Below are 20572 nucleotides of genomic sequence, written 5' to 3' on the forward strand. Positions count from 1 at the left end.
CACATTTTCGGGTGTTTTTCGGGGGTAATCTGAGATTTTTTGGAGGGTTGTACTTTTTTAAATATCTAGCAATTATGTGAGTTCAGTGAACCCTTGAATCAGTCTCCTCACAAGTCAAATTAATTTCCCGGTGTGGGGGGGGGGGGGGCAGAATTTCCAGGGAACAGATGTTTACAAAACTATCGTGTGTGGAGCTTTCAAGGCCGTACATTGTATTGTGTTTTTTGCAGTACACAATTTACCTAGTGAAGATAGCTTCACTACGCTTGACCAATACTATAATGATAAAAGAAATCAAACAAACAAAATAACTGCAGTTCTCTTTCAACTTTATTTTTAAAAACTCAATTAAACTTCTCAGTTAAAACATTTGTTAAGGTTTTGCAATACTAATATTAAACGTGGCTGGCACTCTAGTCTCTTACTGTTTATGGGTTTACAGTTCAACAACAACTTGTAGGCCTACTTTATTAAGGGTATAACATAGACAACTTCCGACCCTTGGTCCAATGTCAAAATCTAAACAACTTTATAATAACCTTTTCTTATTTTTTTGTTTTACTTCATTATCTCTCAAATTTTTCTTGTGGTTACACCGAGCGTATGTTAATACATAAGTAAGATTTTAAAGCAAGGGGACTCAGCTCGTGTTAGAATGTAGTGATTATACGATTCATTACGTAAAGGTCTATGCCATACATGACAAGGTTTGCTTTGTGGGTGTTTTACAAGTCTACATTAAATTTTGCTGTCTTATAATTTCACAGGGAATACATTTTGTAATTACGTAAGATTACATTTTTGGAGAACTGCATTTCTCAAATGTCGATCGTGGCCTTATAAAAAAAGAAGTACGAACAACTAGAATTGTTTTGTTGATTTTTTTTTTTTTTTTTTTGCTTTTTGTTTTATCGTTTTTTGAAAAAATATTTCTATAAAGTGAGCTCATGCAATAGTGCACACAGTTTATGTACAGTTAATATTCGTCTCAAATGCGTGTGGATTTATCAGCATGTTGGTCATAGCATGAATCGCAACGGGCGGCCATTTTATTTTCACCGCCCGTTGCTGTTTCAGTCTGGTCCCCCTTTGTGCAATTTTGGCTTAACTGTTACTGATCACAATGGAGCCAGACTAAAAATCCACTTTGCATTGAGTTCGTTTGCGAGCACGTCCCTAATAATAAAATACACATTCTCTAAAACGTTAGTCACTAATACTATTACACTAAACATGTATGCACCGATTCATGATTTCACCAAAGCCTTTCTGAAGCAAACAAAAAAACAGCATTCAAAATTTATGTCTGTTATTTTTTGTTTAAATCAGCCTCTTGTTTAAGTATTGCTTAAAATGGCTACGGTCTTTTACAAGCCAATGGCTTTTACATGGACATCAGTACATAATGTAAGTTCTAAATCTAAGTTGAGAATGGTTCCATACGATTGGAACCATACACACCATACACAGACCCTTGGTATTAATTGTGGAACGTCAACATGGTTTCACAACATTTCAAATCCTAAAATTCAATTGAGGGCAAGGAGTGCTCAAATCTGCAGTTGCTATAAAAATGCAATTATTGTTACTCGTGTAGAACTTGTTCGATTTCTTTTTCATACAAGAGTACATTTGAAACTTTCAAGCAAGATACAAGCGGTTTCGACCAACAGTCAAGTCTCTTTCAAAGGCTAAACATTGTTTAACCTTTTAAGAAAGACTCTGCTAGGATATGCTAGGATTTTGCATTTATAGCACAGGTTATTTGGATTGGTAAGCAGTTTGCAACAATATTCCTTCTTTTTAGACAAGTTGTTTGCCATAATATGGCGGTTTGCTATGGGATTGGTGCTCTCACTAAACATCTAAAGGCTAGTATAGCACACAGCACATTTAGGTTTTATACAAGTTATTTGCTCATTCAGTAAAAATTACCTTTTTTCAAAAACACATTACGTAGTTTTTTTTTTTCTCAGAAATTAAAAAAGGACGTTTCACGAACTGCAATAATGAAAATGACTTCATCTTTTTCTTGGTTATTGGAGTTCAGATTCATGCATGATAAAGTCTCATGGAAAACATAAGTTTACAAAATATAATGATGACAAATTTGTTATAAATAAATATAAGCAATGATCTTACTGTACATTTATTAACATGAAATAAACTTAGTACGTGATTAAACTTAAATTAAATAAATGAGACAATACAGAAACAACAAACTACCCGAAGTTCACGGTGTATCATTATTTCAGAACTCATTTCAGAAATAATTTCGGTTTTTTTGTTTTCAGTAAAGTTTTTTTTTAAATTGAACGACTTTGTAAGAATCTCGACATGATTTATCTACCATAGCCTAGATGCAGACGCTAGGGTAACAAAATACACATTATATGTTTTTGACTGGTTTAGTATTTTGAAATGTTGTCTTTATCAAATACCCCAACTTCTAAACCCTCGATATGAAATCATCCAATTTAAAAAATACACCGTGACGAAAATAAGCACACCAAAATATGTACTTTAACACCTAAAACTGGAAAAAAAAAATATACGAATGAAACTGAAAAGATACTGAAAATAAAAATAAAACTAGGAAACTATTTCGATGTAATGTGCATTGATTGGTGCAATAAAGCAGTTTGACCGTTTGCACGATAAAGAAAAGGCAACGGTGTTTCAGTTTTACTCTTCACATTGGCATTGGGCACAATTAATTCCAGGTACATTATAATTTGAGTTATTTATACGCAAAAAAATGGTTGCGTTTCAATTATTTGAAGCAGAGGCTACACATTGTATTCAGGATTAAAGCTGCCGGATATCTATTATTCGCTGTCCTTTTTTGAGGAGGTAAATCTCTAAAAATGTTAGACAACTTTGTAGGTCGAAAATGTTTTGACACAAATTGTGTGTGTTTATTTGACTGTTGCGAAGATGCGTTGCGAATTTGAAACGTCAAAATTTGTATATCGCATGAAATATGAACTGGGACTACAGTCTCCAAGTGTTATGTAATACTGTTAATTTCTGAAGAATTTGTTCACCATGATTGCACAAGAAACTATAAACTATAATTATAGGCCCAACTATTAAATACACCTGTATATATTAATAATAATACGATGTTATAGTAATAGTTACCACATGTACTGCAAATGTTTATAAAGACATTGTACTTTAATTGGCAAAACATTTTTAAAAGCACTTATTGGTAAGCTGATATCACACACTGTTTACGGTTGGTAAGGGTTTGCAGAGTACCAGCTAGGTAGTGTTTTTTAATGAACGCACCCAGATCCGTTTGTTTTGGGTGGGCACAATTTCTGATGTTTGATCAGATCAAATTAAATGATAATTAACATTAACCAGCTTGCTTTTTAAGTGGTGGTTTGTTTCTGTAATCATGAAAGAAGTTTTACTTTTATACCATTATTCTTCAATTTCAGAATACTATTAACTTCTCATACTATTGCCACACTGATTTTTTTCACTACTTTGATAGTAGATCCTGTCTCGTCCTATTCATACAGGATTTTAAAAAAGGAGATGGTGATGTTTTTCTAAATTTGGTCAGAAAGAAGATTTCCAGTAGTTTCAACTCTTCAAAAAATCACTTCTGTATGACGTGTATAACCCTTCCTCTAAAAGATTCCCCCATAGTTTTATTCACATTGCAGATATCCTAGTTAATAGTAAACAATTAAAATACTGTTAACATACTTGGCACCAGGCCTGACTAAGAGATATTATAAATGACAAAATTAACACATCGGTTTTTAAAAAATACTGGCTCCAGAGATACCCTTTTAACATGTTCAACATGTAAGCGAGTGAGTTTAGCAGTGTCACAATAATTCAACGTGCAGTCAAAACCACAGTTGTAGGGGTTTCTTTTCTATGGGAATGACCTTTGCCCTTATGACCTTACTTTCATTTCCCAAAAATACATTCCCCAAATGGCGGCACTGCTAAACCAAATCACTTTGGTTTATATCAATAAACATAATGCCAAGTCAGCTTCAAATACAATTTGATCTTGGCATGCCGTATTTACAAATATCTTCCAACTTGATGAAAGGGACTCGTAAACCACTGGTATAAATTTGATTATTATTATGGGGAATAGCCATCAAGATGATTGTACTCGTATACAATGAGCAATGGATATTAGTATGGAATGAGTTATGAGGTATAATAATGCGTTTCAGAAAGTTTACTTTTTTCCTGTGTGTTTTTTAAAGGAAGTGGTACAAGTATCTATTTTTGCCAAATACTGATGTTACTTCCCCAAAATGTATTTCTTGTTTTAACCACTGGTTTACAGTCCCTTTGAAACTTGGCATAAAGGTATGGATGGAACATTTTGCCACTGGCATAAACCCTGAGATAAAACCTCACAGTTTTAATTCTGGAGGATCCTGCCTCAACTTGGAGGTTACATTTCTCCGCCATGTTCTCTTTGAGGAAATGGTTCCTGTGCTCTGAAAATCATGGAAGGACACCTTCATGCTGGCATTAGTCCTGAGATCGAAAAAGAAACTCAAAGAGGGCATTTCTCCTTGGGCCGAGGCCCGCATGAATGCCCCTTTGAATTTCAGTTTGTGACTCTTGCATCGCAACGATCACTCAAGCTTTTGCAGTAGGGAAAGTTATACAGCGTTACCATTGTAACCTTGTAGCGTAACGGCTCCGGCGCCCTCTGTTGGTGGCGGTGCGCAGGCCCCACGAACCTCCAGTGGTAAACTGACACCATTTTCACAGGGCATGTATTTGGTAATTCTGCCAGCATCGACTCCATCCACGGTACCGCCCATGATTGTCCCGTTTCGCTGGTGGACTCTAGTTGCTTCCTCGCGGTGGTGTTGGAGAGCTGGTCCCCATTCAGAGGTTGGGGTGATCATTGTACGAAGTCTCTGTAGACAAAAACAAACAGATAAAACATTAATCGAGGAAAATAACCACATTCAGTTAGTTATTTGCTTGCTACAAAAAGAGCTGTAAAGTAATTTGCACCCAAAACATGCTCAATGCTTTCTGTGTTTTTACGAAACAGTGAACAAGCGTCTCTGGTAGGAGTCGAATCCATGATCTGCATTTCAGGCAACAGCTAGCCCACTGAGTCTATGCATGGTGACAAGACAAGCCATCTCAATTCCAGGGGGAACCACAACCTAGTTAAAAACAGTTAGCTTTAGCATAACCAAAACTTACATCTGTGACAGTTCCTTCAGCTCGGATGAACTCCCAGACCCAGACGATGGGGATAAAGATGAGGGTAGAGCTGATCATCAGCCATCCAATAGCGTGAGCCCATGGGGGGAATTCGTAGTCCTTAGCGGTGGGGTTGGTCCAGGAAATCCAGTTGAACATCAAGACAAACTGAAATATTAACAAATGTATTGAAGTTAAAGTTAATGCATGAGAATATAACAGCATTGAAGGACATGTTTATGACACGGTCACTGCAAAAGTTTGTTCCAAAATTGATTTGCCAGCATGCAAACTCCTTATTAAAAAGTTATGAACTTTAAATTTTAAGACAACAAATCTTTCAACTTTTATCAATATATAGTTATTATAAAAGTGTGTTTTGATTTGAAACAAGTTTGACGAAGTTATATGAACACATGAACAGGTATACTAGTGTAAAAGAAAAACAAAGGGATTTTCAGAGAAAATTTGAAAAACTTACAGCAAGTACACATGGAGTAATGCAACACCAGTTGAGTGGCCACCACTTGAAGAAGATAGAATCCACAACTTTGTCACCGAGCATTGTTCGGATGTCATTGGTGAATCGTTTAGCGCCGTAACACCATCCCAGAGCTATGCATTCACAAAGACCGAAGATCAACAAGGCAAAGTCTGCAGCGTATTTATCCATTAGCCACACCCAGTAGTTACCAGCCTGCGTTACAGTGTTGAGTCCGAGCAGAAAGCAAACACCACAGTATCCAGCAACGACGAAGGTCTTCTTTCCCTTCAACTTCTCAGGGAACTGGTCCATGACAGCAGTGACTACAGTCTCCACAATGCAAAACTGGGGGTAAAAAATATTTACAAAAATATTTGTATGAATAATTGGGTTTATGAGTAATGAGCACATTAACATTAAAATGGCTGAAAGGTGAACTTTGATTATCTGGCCCAATTGCTTAAGAAAAGCAGAAATTAGCAGGTAACCAGTCATCAATTTTGGCTGGTAACCATATTCTGGTAACTGTCATTTTGTTATGCTTAGCAAATTGTTATTTTGCTGTTTTTGCCCTTATTGAAAGTGTTGTTTTTATAACATAGAAGCATTGTTAAAGAAGACATAAACTTGAGCTACCAGTTGCTGTACAGTATTACTCGAAGAAAATTATTTTTACTGGCAATCTTCTGAAGTGTTTTGTGCACTATAAAATGACTTTTTAGGAAGAGAATGAATATTTGAAGAATGTAAACTTACTTGGCTGTCAAGTCCGAGAGTCAACAACATGAAAAAGAATAAGAAGGACCAGACTGGGGCAGCAGGGAAATGAAGAACAGCCTCAGGATACACGATAAAGGCAAGACCAAAAGCTGTAGCAAAAAAGTAACAATAAAATTAACAAATGCAAAAAATTAAAAATGCAATTCAATTCTCAATAATATTTCTTTCGTATGGTTAAGTGTTTTAATCATACTGTGGTTCTGTTCAATTTTGAAATATTGAATTTTTCTTTACATATGAGCAAGTCAGTTTTTACTGGCAGAGACATTTTCAATAAACCATTATTTTATTGAATATGAATTGAAAATATATTGTGCAAAACAATGAAAACAGAAACCTTCATTTTTTGTTCTGTTTTCATTGTTTGAACTTCTTGTTAAATCATAATAAAGTGTACAATAGGCATAAGAGTGAATTAACAAACCAAAAATAATTTAACATAACTCTACTTACTTTCATCGATAACATTTTCCACAGGTTTATCCAATTCATGAGACATGTTTCCAAGGATGGAGAAGATCACAAATCCGGCAAGAATACTGGTTCCACAGTTCAAAACCGGCACGAGAATTGCATCTCTGTACAAAAGAAAAATTTAATTTCTTAGCAAAAATATTTCCCTCACAGTAAAAATCAGTACAAATTGAACCATGTAAAAACATTTTTAAAAAACTTAAAAACATTTGTGTTGATTTGGTTTCTTCCAAAACTGATGTTCCATCGGCTACAGTCAAAATGACAAAAAAAGCATAGTCTTAGAGCAGCACTTGATAGTTCAAGTTTAATGGGGATTGTTTTTAAGTCAATATTGGTTAATGATAATCAAAAAAAAAAAAAAAAAATTAATTCATGTGTCGAGTTCAGAGTCCCACCCGGGTTCGAGTCCCACCCGAGTAATGTGCGTGTGATTTTTTTCACGGAACTCTGGGTATACAGTGCTAACACATTTCGGTGTATATTAAATATTTTATGTACGATTGTAAAATTCCTCTTGAAATGTGTTTTTTATCAGAAGAAGTTAAACTCTTTACCTTAGGCAATTGTTCTTGAACCTGTTGTAGGAAGACAAAGTAATAAGGCCACCCCATGACGCACTGAGAGAATAGAAGATCTGGACAGCAGCATCTTTCCATACCTGCATATTGAAAATGGAACAAACCTTATGAATATGCACTACTTTACTTCTACAGCCCCTCTAATTGGTTAACACTGCTCAAAATGAATATTCATAGTCTGTTACCTGTAATTATTCACGCGTCACCGCACAACGGTTTCTAAGGTATGATATAGTGATTCGTTGTATGAGGGTCACAACTCGACGGTTTCCACCGTTCCCTGCTCAAAATGAATATTCATAGTCTGTTACCTGTAATTATTCTCGCGTCACCGCTCAACGGTTTCTAAGGTATGCTTTAGTGATTCATTGCATTGAGGGTCACAACTCGACGGTTTCCAAGTATACCGTTCCCAAATTCCAATAGTTAAACAGTGACTCATTGCATGGAAGGCTACGGTCACAACCACGTGAAAGTTAATAACAGTTTCTAAAAAGTAATTTTCCATTATTTGTGTATGATTTGAGCTTAAACTTGTTGACAGAGGTTGAATAATCTTGTTTACCTTTGCTTCACCGAGATGATTCCATCTTGGGGTCACGAAGTACTCCACTCCCTTCCAGTATCCCTCCAATGTGATACCACGGAAAAGTAAAATCACCAAGACTATGTATGGGAAAGTGGCGGTGAAGTAAACAACCTACAAAAAATAAAGAAAATATAATTAGTCGTTGTAAACTGCTAACCTAAAGGACATGGTTGTTGTGAGTGCAAACAATTTTGAGTGGATGACGTTTCGTGATCCATATAAAGTATTCCTTTTTCTATAGCCTTTCTTTCTTTCTATTGTTGTTGTTATTGCAACCTAACAAATCATCATAATAATTACCTTTTAGTTAACTTAATATTATTTTTGAATCCAAAGACGTGTTTTTCCATCCAGCAGAAATGTTTAATTTTTCTTGGATTACAATTCAAACAGTCTTATTCAACGCCATGCTTTGGGGAACTAACTCCAATCAGTATTTGTTACTACAAAATCGATTGGTATTTCTTGTCAACTGAAGACAACAACTAATGAATTATTTAGATGGGACAGAATATTTTCAAGAAGGAAACTGATAAAAAAAAAGTTGTTTAATCTACCTTTCCGGAAGATTTGATGCCTTTGACAAGGCAGCCGAAGACCAACAACCAAGCCAGAGCCAAGCACAAAGCCAACTGCCAAATGATGTAACCGGATTTACCGATATCACCAGAGTCGTGCAACATTCCATTCCTACAAAAAGAAAAGAAAATTAAGTTTGGGTTTTTCTTCCGTTTGAATATTAATTCTGAAGAAAACTGGTTGAAAATTTGGTCCAAGATAAGATGGTTCTTGGAAGTATTAAAATACCTTTTTGCTACAAATAAAAGCAATAATTTTAAGTTGGATACATTATTTGTTAAAACTTAATCAAAATCTGACTCAATAGAGAGAGATTATAACAATAATGAATAAATTATGGTTCTTTGCATTTAATATCAAAATATCACTTGAATGCATATTCGTTGCCACTTAAATCAATATCTCTATTTTAAGAGATAGGAATTATCAAAAAACGGAAAAAAAATTATTTACTTGTAGAATTCTTCTGTCGGGCGCACTCTCAAGCCCTTCAGAGGGTCAACATAGCTCGACAAATCAGTCGAGTTCCCATTTACGGTGATGTTATACATGTCCATCTCCACACTGGTCAGATTTCCCACGGGAACGCAGGTGTTGTTGAAGGTAATGATGCCACCACTTTTAATACAGTCTTTGTATAGGTCGCTGCAGAAGGCTGTGTTCCACTCATGATCGCAGCCTGCCCATGGTAGGCTGGTCGTGAGGGACATGAACATGTAGTAGAGAGTGTAGGTGATGACCACATTGTAGTATATGCCGACCCATGCTGACACTATCACCATGCCGATACCCACACCTGAGTTGAAATTAAGAAAACAATCTCAAAATTAATTTTGAAGTTAATACAAAAAAAATAGTTAAATATTCTATTTGGCTTGACACTTTCGCCATGCAAAGAATACAATGACCTGATTTCAAACTATAAGAATAGATTCATTAGAAAAATCTCGCTCTGAATTTTACAATAATTAGTTTTTTGGTGAAATCCATATTGAGCTATATATAGCTATACTAGGATGGTGCAGAAAAGGCGTCACAGGCAAAGTGCTTAAGAAATAGGGTGAAGTTAAGGTGGCGACCGACAAAACAGACTATGAGCACAGCATGGTTTATTCTGCCTATAACAATTTCATAGAGATGGAACTCAAAATAACGCATCGTTCCATTCCATCTGAAGGTGTTTGTAAAAGTATCTACACTTGTGCTTTCAGATGTTATATTTTCTATTATGTATTATTTATTTATTTGGCTATTGACGTAGGTTTGTATTTATTGTTAATAATAATCTTTTGCATGCGGCAGTGTTTGAAGATGTTATTTATCTAGCCAATTATTTTAACGACCTTGTAAATTTCTTCATCTGAAACGAACGAAGTACGCATCAATGGGCACTGTTCAATAAACAATTTAATTTTGTGTGAGCAAAATGGAAAATAGGGCCTTAACAAAAAGGTTCTTAGAAAATATCAATTTATCTTTTCCGTTCCACACGACTGACAAAAACCTTGCCAAGAAAGAAGTGAAATGATCTTGGTTTCAAAAAGTAACAGTAATTGTTTATTTGTATATTTGGTTGTCAATGAGAACTAATCTCTTTTTACAGACGTTTGCAACACTTTGGTGCCCCCAAAAATTGTTCCGCTGTGTGCGTTGCTTAAAAGGGAAAACAGCACGTACACTTTGACTTTGAAACCTTGAGACGTGACCGTGGATGTCAACAATTAAAAATTCAAGGCAACAAAGGCATTCAAGGCAACAAACTACAATACACAAGTTGGACTGATTTCGGAAACAAAGAATTAGCTTTAATAAGGTTCACCTTGAAAATATTTTAAAATTAATTACCTCTGAACATTGGAACAGAGTTCCAACACCGAATAGGTCCGCTGCTGCTATACTGGCCAAAAGCCAACTCCATGAAGAAAAGGGGAAGTCCAGCGAACAATAACATGACCAGATAAGGAATCAAGAAGGCACCTGGAAAGAAATTATAAAACAAAGTGGCAAGTGTTAAATTTACGATTCAATCAAACATGACACTCGCCGCCAGTCTTCTCGTGGGACTTGATGGTACACCACCCGAGGGGACTAATATAAAGTTGCGGGGAAATCTTTCTGGGAGAAAAACAGTTTAGAGTGCACCAAATCAAATAAGCAAAACAAACTTGAGATTAATTTTTTGTAACTGATGGAAAATGTTAAATAATGTTGAATGTTGTTGAGATCATGTGGCACTGGCAGGAAATCCTTGCAAATTCCTAAATCTTATCAACAGTGATTTGGAACATTCCAATGGGGATCCAGGATTGGAATCAGATATCAATATCAAATTGGTTTCGAGTTTTGATTTTTGAGGAAACTGTGTTACAGGGAAATTCCCTTTGTGAGCCCCATCTGTCTGTGCTGATAGAAGCAAATATAAACAAAGGAAGAGCAGAGCAATTTTTGTATACATAAACTTGTCGCTGGAAGCACAAAATGTACAAAGCACATACAAAATTGTGCTTACCAAAATACACAAAGTACATACAAAATTGTGCTCACCATTATTTTGTGACTGGTATTTTGCTATTTTGTTCTTGGCAAAAATCTTAAAGAAGTTTTTTTTTTTTTTTTCATCGCAACGATTCCTTTAATAATCTCATTTTCTTGAATCATAGGTAGGAAGATGTTTTTGCTCTTAATAATTTGAGTGTGTTAAGTTTTCTAATCCAAATAACATTCCTTTGCCTATGTTTGGACGGGAATGTACAAGTATACTAAAAGTGACAGTTGCAGATTTGAACAGCTTATCTGAAGAATTACCCTCCCGAAGACCCCCTTTTATGTAAATATAAGATGGCCTGACAAAAAAAAACCAAGGCACAGACATGACGTCAATGCATTGTGTCTTGTTTAGACGGAGATTTGCTCTCGAGACACGGACGTCTTTTGAGGCAAGAAATATCACCATGGCAACGGACTTTTCCCGAAGCAAAGGCATGCAGCGGCGGGGTCGACATTTGGCGGTAAACATTATTATCATCAAGAAGAAATCCATCCTTACGGAGCAATACGTTTGAACAAAATAATATGCAGTGGAACTTTCCATCAGCTCGTGCGCGCGCAGTGCGGCGATAATGGCAAGCACCGCAGGCATCATGCCGAGAGCAGCATTTTGCTAATTATTCAGTTCATGCATATTCATGAACTATATACACTTCATGATTTATCACAACCCGAGTCTGAAATTACTAGCTGATATCCGATATCAAAGCACATCCAAAGAAATATATCAAGTTTTTTTTGTGCATCGACGTACAAAGTGCTGTGTGTCGGAATGATGCATAGACATGTCCGCTCGTGTTTTGTACCACTTAAAAAATCACTAAGGAGTGAATTTTAAGTCCGTCTGTTTGCGACGTTCTTGATTAAGAAATAATTCACTGGTTGATGCAAATAAACGCGTGTGCGTCACTGGGGGATCGATTGCCCAAACTAGAGGGCAAACTGAAACATTTATTAAGAGGTGAGAAAACACGAGTCTTAAGGCAAAACAAAAGACAGCTTCTGTAAGGAGGACTACAAGACGTGCCGGAAATTCATCACTTGAGAATAAATTTACTATAAAGCAACATTTTCAAAACGGAATTCAAGTGGGATTTGTGACAAAAATTTCCTTTTTTGAATAAAAGTTATTGTCATGTGGGTTTCATACAATTATAAACGCTTATAGTTGTACATATAAACTGTTTGTTTACTTGTATTTTGGAGAAATCTAATCGCAAACTGAACCCGTGTGCAAAAACAGCCCGCAACATTCACGAAAAAGGGGGAAAGGGTGTACAGTCGAGAGACTTTGTTGTTCACGCGCCTTTTTGCAACATAACAAATCTGATTGGTCAATCCGTATATCATGATTTACACATTTTAATTTGACTTTTTCTAATAACTCACCTCCCCCGTTGCTATAGCAAAGGTATGGGAATCTCCAGACGTTTCCAAGCCCAACGGCATACCCGATGCAAGACAGCAAAAATTCCATGTGATTTGACCAATTACCGCGCTCTTCGTTTTCGTCGCCCTTGGTCTTGACTGTCATGACGGGGAGTGGGGATGGGGGTCCGCTCCCGGGGGCAGGGTACATCGCAAAGCCTGGATCACCCTGCGGTAATGGTTGGAAACTCTGTAGTGGAAGAGAAAATAAAAATTATAAAACAATGAATGTTTTTCCTAAGTTAGGGAAAGGTAATAGTTAAACATGGATCTAGTTTTATTGTCATATTATTATTGCAATTGAAAACCGTCTAAAATAACTGGATTGGAGATAGGCTTACAACAATACTGCTCTAAAGTCGCTAACCATAGTTTTGTTCAACAAAGACGAAGTTGTGGATTTAGTTCATGATCTTTATTTAAAACCGCCCACACTCAGTGGAGATATATACACCAACAATTGTTTTGCAACAATGATCGCAAACCATACTTTTTTTTAAGAAAGACTGCACTCCATGTATTTCTAGAATCCCCGTATCTTTTTTACTTATCGAAGACTTCTTTAGACATCAATGAAGGTCTTCATTATTCATCACTTAGAATACTAAGAACTTCTGAACGGTTATCATTCTTAACATGCCACCGAGTAAACCCCGACATATTTTGTTCAGCCTGTACACTGACTGATGGACATTCTAATTCTAACATGTCATTGCTTGCCCATCTGCCGATTGTCCGAGCATAGGGCTGTGAACTGAGCATCCTGGTCCTTGCTCTATATGCCCGAACATTCCTTGGCAGTTGATACAACCATGGAGGATACAACCTTATAAGTTATGCGGTAGGCTATGTTTCAAGTCACCGTGTCCATGCACTTCGATATCCAACATTGCATTGAGCCAATAAGTAATGTATTCCTGTTTCTAAACATTGAATAGTGAGAAGTAGAAGTGGCATTTTCAACTTTTCGTGTCCAAACGCCTTGTGCGGAGACTACGAAATGACTCATTGATGATGCGTTGCCCGTCAGCAACGTGAGGGGGTCATTCATTATGTATTCGGACATGCGCACTGAGTGAAGCACAATAAGGCATTTGGATTATTTTCTCAATTAGTGTTTTGCTATTTTTAGACGCGTCTCGTCATGTGATTAGTGATTATGTTTAATTATTGACTAGAATTGACATCATGGAAAAGTTAGCAACCATATTTTAAGATAAAGAAGAGTTTTTAGGAAAATAATATCACTTTTACGCATGGCGACCAAATGCCTTCAAAATGCAGGGATAGGATGAGCACGCACGAACTGACCTCATGCTTGTCGTGCATGTGTAGCTTTCCAAGCCAGTGGAAGGCTTCTGGAAAAAAATATTAAAATTCCTGCCATGGTTTGATCGAAAGGACAGAGGCCGGAAAATCGTTCCCCGCCCGAACCGTCTTGCGAAGAGCTAAATAATGTCTATGTTTTGTACAACTTGAAAGGAAAATGTTTATGTTTGAATTAAAGATGGCAAATGTTTTGCAATAGAACAGCTATTTTCGAAAACTGAAAGCCCATCTCCAATTACTTGTACTTTGTTATGACACGTTTTGATGAAGGAAGTAGAAATGCTATATCACACAGTACAGTAAACCTTTCACTTTGGGTTTCGTTTAGAGTAATTTTAGAACAGGCCTAGAGTCCCCTTTCTATTTTTTTTTGTATACTGCGGACATCTTTCCATGTCCAGTATGGAAAACAATGTTTTCCTGTGACAGATGACGTCAGCGAGTAAACATAATGAACACAATTCTGTGTCTACAAATATTTTAATCTTTGTTAATTAACTTGCCACCTTAGACTGCATTTAATCGTAGGGCAAGGAAATATGATACAATTTGTTTAAGTATATCCTTTTAAACCCCTGTGACCCTGTTAACCCGTTCTTTTCCTTGCATAGCTGTCGCTATTGTATCTTTTCCCCTCTGTTCATTTATCATTTTAAATACTTGACTTGCATTGTTTTGTTTGATTCACAGTGAAGTATAAGGAATGAATAATAATAAAAAATAATTCACTTTTTTTTTTACATGGCAATTGTGTTTCAAAATTAATTGTAAGAAACTTCCTGACAATATTTTGTGGTGTTCCTGTTGGATGACTGTACACAAAGTAATCCTTTGATATTTAACCCCTGGTTGGAGACTGATAACAAAAGAGCTTTTTACATCCTGGACAGGCCGAGTTTCAGTTTCCTTGAAAAGGGGGTATGGAATGTTGCGGTTGAGGGGCACTTGTATTTAATAGCAGACCAGGCTTTTGATATACCTGGTACCTCCCACGACCACTTAAGTTTTTTTCCCTCCAAAAAAATCCTTCGTAAAAAGTATCGACCATGACGGCCACACACGCAGAGGATTCTGCAGTGTTCGGTTGCCTTTTATAATATTTATTCAATGCTACACTGTCAATCTGAGTATGTGACTATAATATATTTTAGTCATATTTTAGTTGACAAGAAAAAATAATTAGCAGCATTTTAAAAGCAAAACTTGTGTATTAACTGACCAGTGACTCATGTCCACATGCCTATTTCTTTGTGGAGGTGGATTTATGAATGGGTTTATGCGGGCTTTGTTGAGAACAAGGACCAATTGATCACTGTTTGGGGACATGGTCCACTTCTTAAGCCCTCCCACTGCGTTACGTAACTCCATTGACCGATAAAAGACAAGAATGTTGGAGCATTATACACATCACAGGGCGGGGGAAAAAACGCGGTTTGTTTACATTCCTAATATACCACTCCTTGCTTGACTGGGGGTCGTTGCCTCGTATAAGACACACCCCACAAAGTGTACACAAATTGTCAATAAATACATTGAAAACGTAAATAAAGACTTACAAATCTAAAATCGGTATAATTGTATGGAATATAAACAATCTCAAATCATCTGATGGTCAAAACAATGGGTGGACATTCTATATGATTTTTCCTCCATGGTCAAAATGAGCGAATTAAACGAGTATTCTTTAATTCCAACTAAAAGTTTAAAAAATTGCATTGAGTATTAACAAAATTAGTGAGCCAAATCATTACTATCATATTTATAAATGACAAATAGACTAGACGCTGTATTCCTTTCAATAAACTATGATTGAATGTTTCAACTATGACCCAGCAATTTGTAAACAAAGACAGAAAATATGTAAACAAATCATGTTTGAATCATAACAGACAAAATGCATTTTAGTTTAACAAATGTGTAACAACTTACCAATCCATGTATGTTCTTTTCGTTGGTGCCTTCGGCCATGTTGAAAAGTGAGGACAACTTTGAGTGGCGAAGTTTTACCAAAAACTAGCAGAAAATCAGATGATTTCACGTCTACCAAAAATGCCGGTTTTCTCTTATGTCAGCCTGCTGTAGTTGTAGATTCACACACACAACACCAAACACGTGCAAGCTTGTAGAACGGTAGTAAATTGCGAGACAGTACAAAAACACTCAACTAGACTTTTAAGTTTGTTTCTCTTACCGAAATTAATAACAACTAATAGAGTCAATCTACAAGGAAATAATCCTGTAAATTTCTGTAAAAATTTGCAAGCGAGAGAGAAGCAATTCTAACGTGTTTCCTTATCCGCGCCAAAACGTATTATGAAGTGCCGGCTGTTCATTCATGAAACGTGGGAGTACAGATATGCTAATGATTTACGTCACGAGTTTTCGACGAATCACTCAGTCTAAAACGCCCACACTGACCTTTGCACTGACTCACGGCGCCCGCTCATTGGACCAAGTCATCAATTGGCTTCTCTCATGCAAATTAAGCCGGTGTAAATAAAGACACATGCGCTCTTTGTATAGACGTCAACGAATGGAAATTTCCCAAGCCTTTCCCAGTACTTTTCCACTCATTTATATCATGGAGCTAATTCTACCTCCATGTTTATATCCTGCGGTTTCCGTTGGCACTTGGCGCAAAAATTCATGCTCGGAATGTTGGCCAGGTTTTCACGTTCCTCTTCACAAGCAGTTAGTTCTTAAATTGTCCAAGATTGTACATAAAATTATCCTACGCTTAATTTGAAAATAATAATGAGGCTGTTTTTGGCTAGACCATGGCTAGACAGTGTTCCTATCATACGCACGGGATTTGTTCATGTGCTACTAAATCTGGCATCGAGAACGTATAGAAGCAGTGCAAAGAACAGGTCAAATACTTTCCATTCATTTCAATCAAGAATTGTTCTTTCAATGGTTAGCATAATAAACTTAAATAAAAAGCCCATCAGTATAAAACTAGTAATAATAATGTGGAATTATCGCAATATGAATTTGAAATTATTTGTTTTTTTGCCCTAAGCCTAATTATGTTATCCAGTTGTAATATTTTATAGCCTTGTGTAAATTAGTATTTTTACTGCTAGTTGTAATGATTTTATAGCCACGTGTAAATTAGTATTTTTACTGCTAGTTGTAATGATTTTATAGCCACGTGTAAATTAGTATTTTTACTGCTCTTCTTGTTCGCGGCCATGTTATCACCCACACAGGCTTACCTATCTTTTCACGACTTGCTTGTATTATAATCATGGCAAAATTTAAATAAGTGTAGTATCTATCACAATATCAAGTGCCGGGCTCCTTAAGGCAAAACCTCCTCAGGCTCTGGCGGGATTTATATTTTTCACCGAGCTCTGGAAAAGTACTGAGGTGAGATAATCAGTGTCATCGGATTAGGTGGTCAAAAAACAAATAATTTTCTAATTAACATCTATTATTTAAATGAATTTGCATCTGATTAGGTGGGCAAAAAAAACAAATAATTTTCTTTATCCCCGATGCTGAAATTAACATCTATTATTTAAATAAATTTGATTTGTGATTTTAATGCGAGTCCCTCTACCGCTATTACTATTATTAGTATAAACACGGGTGAAGGAAAACCATGTACGTATAGACATGGAGGAATAAATATGTACATGTACATAGGGCCTTTAGTTACATTACAGAAGAAGACATAGGCCCCTATGTGTAAGCCTGTACATGAAATTTGCGCCATGTGATTTTTTTTTATTTCAACACGAGCATCAATGTGTAATTGTGTTTATCTATAGGCTACAAAAACAACCCAAAACAGATCTCTGTCTATAAATAGAACTATAGTCTTTCATGGAAAATTTTATGAGTAGAATATTATTTTTCTAACCCAAAGAAGAACAAAAAAGAGATACGAGTAATTACTCCCCCCCCCTCTTTTTCTTTGGATAACAACGGGATAACATCGTATTGCTGTCTAATCCAGCATACAATGCATTCTTCTTCTATTTTTTTTCTGACTTCTAAATGAAAATGTTTCGCCAAATCACAATTTTTTTTAATGTATTTTTGGTTTGACTTTGTTTAAAGAAAAAAAATTGATGATTCAAAAGCACCTGGCTTCTGAAGGTCAATGCGAAAAATTATAATCGAAAAAGCTGGCACTCTGGATAATAAATTATACAGGTCGTCATTGTTTCATAACCTTGACATTGTAGGTGGCTTGCACTTTTTTCATAGGCATTTATACACAAAGAAGATATTATAATTTTTAAAAGAAACATTGGAGCGTTGAAAAAAGAAGGTCGTATGATACGCAATGATTTTTGTCAAACTATCCTACAGCAACCATAAGCCTACACTCATGTTTTTTTTTTTTTTTTTGTTTTTTTTTTTTTGGGGGGGGGGGGGTTGGTTTGTTGTTGATGTTGTTGTTTTGTATGTTTTTTTTTTTATGATTTTCAATTGTCAATTGAACTCTTCAAACCTACACAGGGGTATATAATTATAAATACGAAGCTGTCAACAGCCAATCTCTCTCACGCATTGGTTTAACGTCTATAAATGCACAAATATAACTAAAACATATATGATTCAATGTCTTTGTGGAAGGAACCTTGTGTGTGCAAGTCCTGCATTCAGTGTAACCACTGTAAGATGTCATAATTCACATATATGCCCCAATGAAAAGAAATCAATTAGTCATAACAGGCATTAAAGTTAATTCTGGAGTAGAACAGTTACATGCTGCTGTCATAATATGTTTTCTTTTACAATGGCCCAGTTTGTTCGAACTTCCTTGTTCACCTCATAATACGTACTTACTTATATAATTTCCAAATTTAAAAACATGCAATTAGCCATTCAATTTAGTTTCTCTCTGCATTCTCTGTGTATTGTTTCCCCGCGGGTCCTCGGCAATTACAAAACAACCCTTAATTATTGACGTAGTGCCTCATGTTTAATCGAAACTTCTCGGCCAACTTTCCCCAGGGGTGTCCCATGCCTTTATCCATTAACTCCAGACCTTTCATTTCAAGTAAACGAAAGAGGACATAATATTTTGTTCCAAGAAGCGGACCAATAATAATATTGTGTATAGTATAATCATAACAAACCATTTTTATTATTTATTAACTACAAGACCCAACGTTGATCGTTAAATTGGTTAGGTACAAACATCTAAACAATTTTGTGTGGAAATTGTATTTGTTTGTTTTTACATTATTTTCTTATGGTTGTGTAAAGTAATATATAAAAAAATATGCAATTTTGTTTTATGAAGGCCAAAGCATGATTGTATTTTCCTGACAGTAATAGTTATTTCAAATATTATATGTCTATATCTCTATTATGTATCAGACAATTGAGATATCTCAGACATGTCATAACCATCTACGGAAATCTGCAGGGACAATCCTTTGAAATCTACTTGACCACTCGTTACCACGAAGGTCCGGCGTGATCAGACTTACTCATGGCCAGAGGGGAAATTAACAATAATAACAGTCACCTGCTGTTCCCTATCAATCCAATATAAGTGTTAAAGGCCTTACTACACAGCAGTCGTCTGGTGGTCAACACGTTTATGATTTGATTTTCACACTGTCCTTAAAGGCAGTGGACACTATTGGGAATTACTCAAAATAAGTATCATCATAAAACCTTTCTTGATTACGAGTAATGGGGAGAGGTTGATAGTATAAAACATTGTGAGAAACAGCTCCCTCTTAAGTGACTTAGTTTTCGAGAAAGAAGTAATTGTCTACAATTTTGATTCAAGTTTAGAATTTGAGGTCTCGAAATCAAGCATCTAAAAGCACACAACTTTGTGTGACAAGGGTGTTTTTTTTTCTTTCATAGTTATCTCGCAACTCCGACGACCAATCGAGCTCAAATTTTCACAGGTTTGTTATTTTATGCATATGTTGATATATACCAAGTAAGAAGACAGGTCTTTGACAATTACCAATAGTGTCCACTGTCTTTAAACTAGTGTGTTTATTTTGCATTTTTCCTTGAGGGTTTTGCCTATAAAAAAAGGATAGTTCTATATTAAACTATTGCAATTAAGATTTGATAAACAACAAACTAACAGTGAACATTGTTTATAATAATGGCGCTCAGACCATCGCGATGCCTCGTGTAATGCAGTCAACGTACAATGATTTGTTCCATTTATTAAAGTATTGCAATTAAAATTGATAATATTAAAGAGACAGTGAACGTTTGTATAATCACTCACATGAGACACTGTGTTCTTGTTCCTGATTAAATAATTGCAATTAAAATTGACAAACATTAAACAGACATGGAGCATTAATGTATGGTATAGGCTACACTACTCACACAGTCTGTATACTCTATCAAGCTGTTTCATCTTGGGGCATGGAGGTATGTGTAATAATTATTTGCGTTCAGTTTGTGAATAACTTAGGTTATTATGAACAGCAATGCTTCTTCCAATTCTCCAATATTGGCAATAACAATGTCTCTGACCTTTTCCATAATCCCATGTTGTGTTTTATCTTTTCTGGCAAATGCAAAACATCCGGTTTGTCTGTGTTATGTAATGCAGTAGTAACAGCA

The 20572-nt window shown here is 35.9% G+C and overlaps 1 protein-coding gene across 1 annotated transcript; it reads right to left on the minus strand.

The window, feature by feature from the left end:
* Positions 1 to 312: 312 nt before the first annotated feature.
* On the minus strand, positions 313 to 16302 carry LOC117297349 (sodium- and chloride-dependent neutral and basic amino acid transporter B(0+)-like). Its single transcript, XM_033780328.1, has 12 exons — positions 15935 to 16302; positions 12638 to 12866; positions 10547 to 10678; positions 9155 to 9497; positions 8680 to 8812; positions 8099 to 8233; positions 7510 to 7613; positions 6932 to 7056; positions 6455 to 6567; positions 5696 to 6043; positions 5215 to 5382; positions 313 to 4916 (listed from the first exon to the last, which is right to left on the minus strand). The coding sequence occupies exons 1-12, from the start codon at positions 15971 to 15973 to the stop codon at positions 4653 to 4655; spliced, it is 2133 nt and encodes a 710-aa protein (XP_033636219.1). The 5' UTR covers positions 15974 to 16302; the 3' UTR covers positions 313 to 4652.
* Positions 16303 to 20572: the final 4270 nt, after the last annotated feature.

This window comes from Asterias rubens, chromosome 12 (genome assembly GCF_902459465.1).
Source record: "Asterias rubens chromosome 12, eAstRub1.3, whole genome shotgun sequence".
Lineage (NCBI taxonomy): Eukaryota > Metazoa > Echinodermata > Asteroidea > Forcipulatida > Asteriidae > Asterias > Asterias rubens.

Excerpts from the sequence above, each read along its gene's own strand:
- LOC117297349 (XM_033780328.1), bottom strand. The coding sequence starts at position 15,973 with ATGGCCGAAGGCACCAACGAAAAGAACATACATGGATTG. Across the intron at positions 6,044-6,454 it reads CTCTCGGACTTGACAGCCAA|TTTTGCATTGTGGAGACTGT; the intron begins GTAAGTTTACAT and ends TTTTACCCCCAG. Across the intron at positions 5,383-5,695 it reads TTACTCCATGTGTACTTGCT|TTTGTCTTGATGTTCAACTG; the intron begins GTAAGTTTTTCA and ends TTAATATTTCAG.